At 35.3% G+C, this 11,540-nt stretch overlaps 2 protein-coding genes across 3 annotated transcripts in view; both read right to left on the bottom strand.

Moving 5' to 3' along the window:
- Window positions 1-4,130: 4,130 nt before the first annotated feature.
- On the bottom strand, window positions 4,131-6,781 carry LOC110023051. Of its 2 annotated transcripts, none has more exons than XM_020722264.1 (4): window positions 6,714-6,781; window positions 5,825-6,086; window positions 5,597-5,731; window positions 4,131-5,259 (listed from the first exon to the last, which is right to left on the bottom strand). In XM_020722264.1, the coding sequence occupies exons 1-4, from the start codon at window positions 6,751-6,753 to the stop codon at window positions 4,428-4,430; spliced, it is 1,269 nt and encodes a 422-aa protein (XP_020577923.1). In that variant the 5' UTR covers window positions 6,754-6,781; the 3' UTR covers window positions 4,131-4,427. The 2 variants fall into 2 exon arrangements, with proteins under 2 accessions (XP_020577923.1, XP_020577924.1); XM_020722265.1 differs by lacking the exon at window positions 6,714-6,781 and adding an exon at window positions 6,262-6,329.
- A 2,316-nt stretch (window positions 6,782-9,097) lies between these two features.
- Window positions 9,098-11,540, bottom strand: part of LOC110023054 (DNA-directed RNA polymerases II, IV and V subunit 11) — a 10,385-nt gene continuing 7,942 nt past the window's right edge. The window contains exon 5 of the mRNA XM_020722268.1: window positions 9,098-9,312. Coding sequence (XP_020577927.1) covers window positions 9,268-9,312 — 45 coding nt within the window. The 3' untranslated portion in view covers window positions 9,098-9,267. The remainder of the gene's footprint in view (window positions 9,313-11,540) is intronic.

Raw genomic sequence — 11,540 nt, 5'->3', positions numbered from 1 at the left:
TAGCACCTCATTTTGGACTTAATTGTTCTAAGGGCAGAGCTACTTCCAAATAAGGCTACAATCTTCAAGCAGGAGTTCTGACTAAACAAGCCAGGATAGGCCAAAAATTCTTGGTGGATTTCCTTCGGCCTCTTCTATTATATGTTACGCTGGTCTAGCAGAAGTTTCAGCTAAATAACCTAGGACCGGCCTATAACCTTAGTGAATTTCATTTGACTTTGTTTATAATAAGTTAACATCGTTGAGTATCTCTGACTGAACAACTTAGGATGGGCCTTTCACCCTCAATGAACTTCATTTAACTTTGTGCATAATAGGTTAATTCATCAAGAATCACTGACTAAACATTCTAGGACGGTTCTTACATCCTTGGTGGATTTCATTTGACTTTGTCCATAAGAGGTAGCCCTTTCAATTATCTTCGGCTAAACAACTTAGGAAATGTCTTACATAATTGGTTGATTTCATTTGAATTTATCCATAATAGGTTAACATCATCAAGAATCTTCGACTAAACAACTTAGGATGGCTCTTACATCATTAATAGATTTTATTTCGACTTTGTCCATATACATGCTACAGTTGTTGAGTGAACGCTCTGATTAGGCTATTAAAAATTTCAAACATTCTTAGTGTTGAACACAATCTCCAATTATACACTTAATGATATGCTCATGAGATAGCTCGACGAGAAGCTATTAGTGGACATAGTCCTTACTAACCCTTTGAGGGTAAGTGATAGACATAGACTTCGCTTATACTCCATGAAGGTGTGTCCATAAGGTAGTCTTGATGAGAATCTAATAGTGAACAAGGTCCTCACTAGAAGGACTCCATGAGAACAAGTGGTTGAAGTGGTCTTCACTCAAAGAATCTTAGAAAGCTATAAGTCTCAGAATGTACAAGTATACTAAAGAGTCTTGGAGATACAAACCTCAGAAAAGTTTGATGTCATTATGCTCCTATTGAGGGGCAAATCTTAATTGGAATATATTAGATCCATGTTAAAACTTAAAGTCTTCTCCTGGGGACAAGTTATACGAAATAAATATTCTTACATCAATCAACAACAACTTAGGTGAAAACAAATAAAAAAAAAACTTAATGCATGGAGGCATTAACAACCCAAGAAAATGGGGCAACAATGACTAAGACAAGAAAATATTGTTTGAGTAACTCCAAAAAATTGTGGTAACTCTCAACTCGTCTTGTAATTTTCCAATCCAAGATTGCACTGCTATATAAAGAATGAAGTGACATTCAACAAGTGTAATATGAAGTCGAAGATATGTATTATCACAAGGTGTAAAAAACTACATCAAGTAGACAAAGAGGTGCATAAACTAACACACAGTCATGTGAATAAATTATAATAAACATAGTAAGAGCAACAAATGCTGACACACTATCACAATATGCAAAAAAAAAAGCCACTAATACAGGCATACAAACAAAAAGTATTAATCTATATCAAAATTTTTCTCCATATTCAAGGATGTACTCTTGTAAGTCACTTTCAGTTTCTCTTCATTTCCAAGTAAGAAAGAGGATCTTCAGATGCTTGGCTGGAAAGTGGGTCACCAGTGTCAACTTTTATCCAATAGTGTATCAAATGAACCCATTTCCATAAGTCATTCCTGCACACTGAGTCCGCCACTTTTTGTTCCCCTCCTTAAGAGCATGCATCTTCGCTTAAAAAGCTCTCACAATCACAAAGTTCTGACTAAGAATAGCTTGTGCCTCCATCAGTTCTTCTCTAGTACTTTTCAGCTCTCGGCATTATAGAGAGAGAAATCTTCACTACTAGTTGATCTCTCAAGATTAATATCTATTTTGCATTAGCATTATACATCTGTTTATACTTACCAAGAATATATTTGAAGTATTTGAATTATGTGTTCCATGCTTTTCAGAAAAAAATTTGCTCACTCTGGTAAGTGTTGATTTTGTCTCATCAGGATTCAAGTGCATCCTCTGATTTTTTGGAGAACAGAATTCCCTAGACATTAACATCTTAAAGTGCAAAAAATCTCCTCCAAAAAGTACAATGATAGCATAAAAGGAACTCTGGGGGATTGCACTACACCAATGCGAAGGAGGCACAACAACTAGCCAAAAGAACTCCTAGGTTTGCACAACACCAACGTAAAACGAGGCACAATAACTGGTCAAAATATCTACGGGGGTTGTGTTACACTAGCGTAGAAGGAGGCACAACAACTGGCCAAAGGAACTCTAAGGGTTGGACTACTCCAATGCACAACGACGAACTAAGGGACTCCAGGAACTTCAAAGAGAAAGTGTTCCATCTTCCCTCCTTTTCTGGATTATTTATAGGCTCAAAATGGTGAAAAAACTCCCCAAATTAGTTAATTTTCAGTTTCAGCTCATTAAACTTGTGGGCGCATCCCAATTTCATGTAATCTAGTGACTATTAGACGCATTCTGAGATATTTCACACACACATATGTTTCTGTGAGCACAGTTCAGACTTGTACGCATGGGACCACGACCCGGGCATTACGTAAAACGCAGTCTGATCTACAACCTAGATCGCGATCAGTCTCATTTCGCATCATTGATCCGCTCTGAGCTCCCGACCTTACTTAGCCTGATGGCCTAGATAACCATCCATAGTGTTCCTCATTTTCAGCCTAACCGGGCCTATCAGTAACCTTCTTAATTGCTGTGATTTGCAGTGAGACAGTTGACTTGCATGCGACCCAAAGCGCACCTCAATCCGTTGATCCGACCAACCTAAGTGACCCACGCCCGTGCATCTCCCGCACATGCCTTCGCCTATCAACAATCATGGTTGCCGCCGATAAATATAATAATTTTTTTTTATATTTTTAGATGATAAACTCAAATTAAATTGCTTAAAAAATATGGGGTAGCTAATGTTTCATCAACAAATTTTATCATTTTGCACAAATCTTGAGGCATCTTGCACCAATCTCAAGGCATTTTGTATGAATCTCAAGACATTTTTAAATTCAAACAAAAAATCATCCAGAGCTCTGATTTTAGCAATCTTACAGTTAAACTGATTGGCCCGATAAGACAAAGCCAGTGATACCAAAATTGATTCAATCCAAGTCAAATCAAACACGGATCAAGCTGTCAATCCGCTTTTGAATGTTTCAACTGGTTATTTGGAGGGAAAATTTTGATATGTCTATAGTCAAATGGAGTATTCGACGAGAGGCATCCAACTTATAGTCAAAATGGAGCATCTTGATGAGAAAAATCTAACAAGCCCAAGATCACCTGATTCCAACGTCATTATGCCCATCACATTATCAAAAGGACTCCTATAATCAAGGGGAATCAATGTGAATCATTCAATCAGGTTGGTTAAGTCTTTATAGCGTTCCACTATAATTTAAATTTACTAAATATTATTAACTAAATAATTAATTATACTTATTAAACTAATACAACAACTAAGCAATATAATATCCTATCATCGACTCTACCAAGTCGCCTCAAGTACGGGCACGATATGAGCATGTTTTTTAACGATAAATTTAGTTTTGGCACTGTTAAGCTGGCCGGTGGCCGACAGCAGCAAAAGATGACTAGCAACAGCGGGCAAACAACGTCGGTAATAGATGGCGGCGGGCAGGCGGCTGCTAGGATAGTAGGCAAGCTGCGGCACTTAATGATGGCAGTGGAAATTGACTTCATTTTAAACTAAACAATAGATTTGGAATTTGCCCAAATCCAATAATTCTAAACATATTGAAAAAGAACTACAGAGTGAATTTTAAGTACTTTGGAATTTGACACTGTATTTATTTTTCTTCCAATCAAATGTTTGAATTTTTAGAAGCCCTTTTAAAGGAATGCAATGCGCTCCTTTTGCTTCCAACCAAACAATCCCTAAGAAATTCCTTACATAATGGCTTTTAATTTTGTGTTGCTACCAACATCATCCAACTCTTTGGGAAAGAGGCCAGACAATAGTAATCTCAGAGTCTCTTTGAATCTTGTTCGTGTCGGCTTCTAGGCATGTGCTGTTTGATAAAAGCTTGTTGTTGTTGTCGTATTTTCTATACATATCCTCTTCCAACAAAACATCAGAAACTACCATAAAGCACTAGGATATATAAGCAAATGCAAAAGAATTAGATGTGATTCTAACCATAAAATGCAATTCATCTTGCCTAAAGAATTGGAATCAAGTCTAATTTCAAGGTACAACTAAAATTGAAAACATTAGTTTCCCCTTAGATCACATTTTAAAATTTTCCCCATGCCGATTTCGCCTCCCTTCTCTTCCAAAGAGAGATCCAATCCATTTCTATCCTAAATCTGCAAATCATCCACAAGCAATTTCATCAGAATCCGCCACCCAGATTTGTTGTTGTCGCATGTTGTGAATGAATGAAAACCTGTCTCACTTAGCGGTGCAGGTTTAGGCTTTATGCGTTGAAGTTCTCAGTCAAGTTACCATTAAGTTGAGGACAAGATGGGTGGATCCAACACAATTCATCAGCACCATTTATAACTCCAGTATTTCTATACACTCCACCAGCCATCAAAGAGGATGAAGGGTCTTCATAAGTTAGAGGTTTGAAGGTTCTCTGCATCAGATTGTAATGGAAGTTAATTTCTCCTCCAGCCATGACAGTGTTTGCACATTGAATGCCCAAAGAAACAGAAGGTTCAGAACTGAAAAAAAGATCAGGAAATGGAACAGAATGATATTCTGCAGTATAAACTTGCTGCAGTTGCTGTGAATGATATGGATTTGGAATGCTATTACAATAAAGAGGCGAATGGAAAACATTGTGCACAGCACAAAACGCTTGATGAGATTCTCCAAAGCCAACTTGAGAGGAACTCATCCCAGAAATGGAAGCAGTACTCTCTGCAGCACGATCATCCAGAACACCATACTTGATTTTACTTGGGTGGTTAAGAAATATGCCATAATTGGGCTTCAGGTGCTCAATATATTGATCCAATTTCATGATGTAAACTGAAGGGGACTGTAATCTGTGCATTACATCATACTGAGATGCAAGTTTTCGATGCTCGGATACTGAGATGCAGGGATATTGCTGTAAATCTCTGCTGTTGAAAGGCTTATAAGAAGAAATTTGAGCTGGTGGGAGCTGCCCAGTCGAAGCCTGAATTTCGCCATGGTTATGTACTCCTTCATAAGATACCATCATCTTGTCTGGATGAAGAGAGACCCTCTCAGTATGCATCCTCATAGTGCATCCGGGGTAAGTGCATTTGTAGGAGAAGCTAAACAAAAATTACAACAAAATCTTTGAGAATTTCTGGATTAAACGGAAAAGTAATGGACTTATTAGAATGAGCAAAGATTAGTTAGGGTGCTGTATGAAATCACAAGTGTTCAAAATTCTTTTTTTTTTTTTGAATTAGAATGAGCAAAGATTAGTTAAGGTGCTTTTGGGGGGGGGGCGGGGCGGGTTTATAGAAACAAGTAAAACATTCAGAAATTTAATAGAAGTTAAAGAGCTAATTATGAAGCTTAACTGTTCAGGATTACTGTACATTCAGAAATTTAATAGAAGTAAAAGAACTAATTATGAAGCTTAACTGTTCAGGATTACTGTACCTAGGAAAATACGGCCCGTCAGTTGAAACTTGTTGGTATTTCTTCCACTTGCATCTATCTTTTATGATTTCCCCACTGTCCTCTTGAGGAAAATTTGATAAAGGTTCAAGGAAACAGTAGGTCGGATTTTTCTTCCTGGCGTTAAGAAGAGAAAATGAACAATTTTTAGAAGTTCAGATTACTAAATAAAAAACGGATGAATGGAGCTGGTGCAGTGGATGTGCAAACCTTATTTTTGGCTCTAGAATAGTATTTTCAACAGTGTTGGCCCATCTTTGGCAATATATTTCTAGATTATAGCCACATCGAGATGAGATATGAGCTTCAGTCTGAAGATTTAGTGGTTGAGCAGCTGCTTCTCTTCTGTCTAAGTAACTCAGATCCTCAGCAACACACTTCCCTTTGAATGCTCTGCTGTCAGATTCTCGGATATGATTTTGCAAATCATTGCCATATGGTTCCATAGATCTATGAGATTTCCAACGTTTATCTGTTCACCATTGCGTCGCAAAAAGAAAATTCAATTACCAAATATAAAAAATAAAAACATGTTTTACTTTAAAAATCATAGTATCATAGCTTCTTCTACTTGATAAAAGAAGATTGCCGATATTAATTTCACAGATATTTCGTCAACATGAAGCCAAATTTACAAATCAACAAACCTAACAAAACACGCAGTCAAACTCCTCCTCTCCCATCGATCAAATCAAAAGAAACATAAGGAGGGCATTTGCTGAAATACCAGAAGTCGTCATAGATCAAAATTGAAGACAGAAGAATAACGAAAATATAACAAGAATCGGCGAATGCCGGTGGAAAACAAGAATCGCCATTCATAAATCATTCTACATCGAAATTCGATTCATATTTTCAGAAATACCAAGAAACTTGAATCTCTCTTCGCCATCTCGCGTATCGAATATCAAGATCAAAATCAACAGAAAAACGAAGGGCAAGAAACTGTTTATACAAAACCCTCGCTGATCAAAACTCCCCGTCTCCGATCAAATTGATTTTGTTTACACAAAAACCGAGCTTCCTTGTTTTAATTCAAATCTAAATTTCAAATTAAATCCCATAAACACAAGAACCGAAATTCCTTTTTTAAATTTACCAACAGCAGAAAGAACACTCGAGAAAACGCCAAAAATCATGCAATGATTGAAAGCACAAGAAAGCGAATGTGAATGAACGGAAAGAAGAAGAAGAAGAAAGAAGAAAGCAGACCTAGAAAGAAAGAGAGAAGGAATGCGAGAAAACGATTGGCAACTCTCCTATCCTCGTTCTCAGTGGCGGGTCCGAGCCGGAGGTTTAATTCTTTGCGCGCGCCATAAATTTAATATTTTAAATATTATCAAGCTCAAATATTAGATAATAATTTTTAAATGATTTATTTTTTATAATAAATAATATGTTTAGTTAGCTTTAAAAATATTAAATAATAATTTTTAAATGATTTATTTTTTATAATAAAATAAATAAATTTTTAAATAAAATAGAAACGTGTTAAAATGTATTAAATAAATACTTTTTTAAGAATAAAAAATAAAAAATAAAATGTAAAAATGATAGGGTTAGTCTTCCGGTTGCACTCACGATGAAGCCTGATTTAAAACATATTTAATTATGATTTATGTCTTTTCAGGCCCTCGAGCCAAAGTGATTATTTAGCGTCTTAATGTTGCGTAAAAGTTCATTACAAACACAGGTAATCGACGTGATAGGTAGATAACCCATAATTTTTTTTATGCGGAAAACCAGATAAGTGAAAAACAATGGGACTTAGCCAAGTCAGAATGATCTATTATATGTTGATCAGTACACATACATGCCCTTCTCCAACAGACGGTAAATGATCACATAGTTCCTCGAAGTACGATGATTATATGCAAGAAAAAAGGATTGTACAACTTTGGGGAGCAAATGTGGTAGAGTAGTTGACGGTTTTTCAATGCACCCTCTTCGAGGTGTATCATTGCACGATCTTTAGGATGATGCACTGCTCTTTAGGATCCCTCGTTACTCCCCGGTTTTGGTCTTTACTCAGCATGATGCTTCATTATTCTGCGACGTCGGTATTTGCCTGCACGGTGCTTCGTCACTTTGCAAAGTCGGTGCTTCGTCACACTACAACGTATGTTGTGACTCTGTGAGGTGTTTCATTGCAACAAGCAGGGGGAGGCTGACAGTGGTCAGCAACTACAAGATCAGGAAGTGGTCGTCGGGTTTTTAGTGTGGAACGACATTAGAATTCAACTCCTTCTCGAGTCAGCTCCAGGCAATTCAAGGTTTTAAGTTTCCTTTCATGAAGATAATATGATTTTATTTACAAAGTATTGGAGTGTCTCCCCTACAAATAAGGAAGGAATTCAAGTCATTCCATCGAACGCCCCATAGAATTTCTCACGATTGGGCAAAATTTTATGGATATTTAAGCATCTTCATGATGTTGGTATTGAGTGATCTTAGGTTAGCTGAATTCATCTCACCGAGTCACCCAATTTTATTACGAACTTGTCTGATTTAGAATCAATTTGACCTTCCAATTAACGACATAAGCTTTCAAAAAAGATTTAATTGGCTTGATTTTACTCAAATTGAGTCAATTTTGGTGTCATTGAATCAATCTCATTGAGTCGATCAGTTTGATTGTAAGTTTACTGAAATCAAAACTTTTACATGATTTTAATTTGGGTTTGATATATTTCTTGTTAAAAAAACCCAAGATTCCTACATATTGCCTCGAGCTTCACACTAAATGAATAAATTTGTTGATGACATATCAAACTTTTTTGTGAGCTCTTTTATTATTATTATTATTTTTTTACCGTTATCATGTTTATCTTAAAAATAAAATAAATTTGTTGATGACATATCAAACTTGTTTGTGAGCTCTTTTATTATTATTATTATTATTTTTTTTTACCGTTATCATGTTTATCTTAAAAATAAATTTATTTTATCTTTAAAAATGCTCAAAAATAATTTTAAAAGTGTTTTCACTCTTCTAAAAATATTTATATCTTAATCCATCATATCAAACTTGTCTTATTTCACAAAATAATAATAATAAAAGAAAACAAAAAAAAAAAAAGATCTCAAACACCTCCTTAGCTTATATACTCTCAATTGCATCCAATCTCCTTCAATTATTTCCCCTCTTTTTTGCACCTAATCCTCTCATTATGTACGCTCTCTCTTTCTCTCTAGTAATTGCTATAATTGTTCTCCTTCCCGCATTACTATCGAGTCATTTTCACACTTTGCTACTCACATTTTCACTTTTTTTCTGCTTATGATTAACATCTTCTAGTCACTACTAAGCATATTGATGTGCAGAGTATGATATAGGCAGACAGCTTCTGTTGAATTAAATCATTAAGACCCTAACATTCTTTATTACTGAAAATAAACGCAGCACTTCACCTTACTTCATATTTCCTATTATATTCTGAGGAATACCACCAAAACTGTGAAAGGTTAGAATAAGAATTGCAATAAAAATTACAGACATGCAGAATCTCTTGAGCAGTTTAAAATCAAGGATTATCAATTTTGAGCACAGTTTACAAGTCTAAATTACTAAATTATATCATGAAATGTTCAACAAGGCCACCAAAAGTCAGCACAAACTTTCCATGGGGGCGGGCGGGCGGGCGAATGAGAGCTTAGTAGCCCTGCCTGAACTTCTCTTCATACCTTTTTTTCTCCTCCTGCAAAATAAAAAAATTTCATCACTAAAATTCAGTTATATCAATGGCATACATCACAATCTAAATTTGTCTGGAAAGGGATAAGAACTATAAAACTAAGTTCTTTAATATATAAATCATATATAAATTAATGCTCATTTTATATTAATTAAAGCAGAAAATGCATTAAAAAAAAAGAGATATTGACCTGATACACAACTTTGATATTTACATGCATTCCACTAAAATCTTTAATAACACATCAAAAGAATACCACAATTACTAACTTGTTAAATGTGAAATACACATTTTTATGCGTAGATTTATGACACACCAAAGAGTTATAAATGTAAATAGCAAACTTTAGCTGTTAGATATGTAAATACATAGGAATTGCGCGGTATGTATGTAAATGCCCCTAAGATCAATCATAACTATAGCTATAGCATACTAAAACCCATATACAAACATGGAATATTTCAACCAACATACTAAAATAAATATACAGAAAAAATATATATATATATTCATAATATCCAAAAGCATAAAATAATAAATAGCATGAAAATAAAAAAATTAATTAAATATGAAATGAAATAAATTGCGTCTCTCTTATGGATCAGGAAGGAAAAGAGCCATACCATCAGTTCTTTCAAGCTGAGAAAAATCCAACCCAAGAAGTTTCAAAACTAATTATACACAAAAATTTATAAGAAAGATTGCACATTGGATGCTGCTATGTATCATGCTTCCATATCTCAGCAAGCTTTACAAAAAAGGTGATGCTGGCATAATTAAGTCAATGTATGGCTGGATGTAGTGGCATCAGAATTAAATAAAAATCACCTTCGAAGGAAGATCAACCGATGACGAATATATAATGGGAAATAAGTCCAAGTGGTGATAAAATTAAATTGACAGATTCAGAATGTGGCAGCGATGGTGGCAAAATAAAATCAAATCATACCTCCGGATGCATCATACTTGAATCAATAATCACCACCAAAGGAAGCTCACTGGATTAAAACCACATAATGGGGATGAAAAATGTAACTTCGCCTTACGGATTTCATTAGTCATAGTCTTCTTCGTCTCAACACCCTCAACATCCTCAATGAGACCAACCAGTCTTAAAAGATGCTTGAATCTAAAATATAATACATAGAATTTTGAACTCGTGAAACCTAATGTGACGTGGAAGAAGAGCCATCATAGGTGGCAAGGGAAGAGGAAAATGTATGGATTGCATTGGAATAGAAGCAAGTTTATATGCACTGAATAGGAGAAATGATAAGAGGGTGATAGAATAGGATTGAACTTGAGCTATGCTTGCTATCAACCGCAATTAACCTGATAAAAAATGGTTCCAGTTTTCAGTTAAAAACCATATTTAAATAAAGTGGATGGGGGACTGATTTCAGCATTTTCGATAGGAACAGAAGCTCGCATTTTGCAGCAGTGAACTAGGAAGCACGCTTTTGTTTGAAGAGGTGAGGATACCTACAGAGTGAAGCGGCCGATAATTTCAGCAATATGTATTCTCAATAGCTTCATTGGAAGAATTCATAAAACTTAAATGGGAAATAACTACTCTTAATGGAGATGGGTTTCCTGACAAGTTATTATGTTTAGGAAAGAGTATATGAAGGCTTAGGAGACAGCGAAAAGCTACATGATGGGAATAGAGAGATTTGATTTTCAATGATCAGAGAATAATAGGCTTCGATAATATTGGAAATAAAATTGAGGAAAGAGGGGAAAATGTATAATTTGATAATGTAATTTTGGAAATTTGAGTTGGCTATATTTTGAAGAAATTGCATGGTAGTTTGAATGCCCGTATGCTTAGTTGCCGAAGTTTCTATATCCAAAACAGACGATTCTAATGATTCCCATAACTAAAAAAATCTTGATCAAAATCTTAAATTGGCCCCAACTCAGATTGGATTGTCATGAAACCAATCTTCAACAGCAAAGATAATATAGTTTTTCAACATAATTAAAACATTGGCTATAACTTTCAAGTTATGTGATTTTGCCTAAATTTCTCAGCAAAATAGTGGCTATGGGAGTCACCAAACAATAGGGTTTAAACGAGTCGAGCTTGAGTGAGCTCAGGCTTGGCTCGTGTCCAGTTCGTTCGAAATTGTTCGTGTTCGAAATAGGCTCGTATTCGAAAATGACTCGTGAATAATGTGTTCGTGTTCGTGTTCGGCTCGTTAAAATTAAACTAAAAAAAGAGATGTAGA

This window comes from Phalaenopsis equestris, unplaced genomic scaffold (genome assembly GCF_001263595.1).
Source record: "Phalaenopsis equestris unplaced genomic scaffold, ASM126359v1 Scaffold000206, whole genome shotgun sequence".
Taxonomy (NCBI): Eukaryota; Viridiplantae; Streptophyta; class Magnoliopsida; order Asparagales; family Orchidaceae; genus Phalaenopsis; species Phalaenopsis equestris.
The sequence above is the reverse complement of the archived record's forward strand: the minus strand, read 5'-3'. Positions and strand labels throughout refer to the sequence as shown.

What these genes read in the sequence shown, in the direction of transcription:
- LOC110023051 (XM_020722264.1), bottom strand. Translation starts at nt 6,753, where the DNA reads ATGATTTTTGGCGTTTTCTCGAGTGTTCTTTCTGCTGTTG. An exon ending in GAGTGTTCTTTCTGCTGTTG is followed by an intron (nt 6,087 to 6,713) that starts GTAAATTTAAAA and finishes AATGGTGAACAG; the next exon opens with ATAAACGTTGGAAATCTCAT. An exon ending in GACGGGCCGTATTTTCCTAG is followed by an intron (nt 5,260 to 5,596) that starts GTACAGTAATCC and finishes ATTTTTGTTTAG; the next exon opens with CTTCTCCTACAAATGCACTT.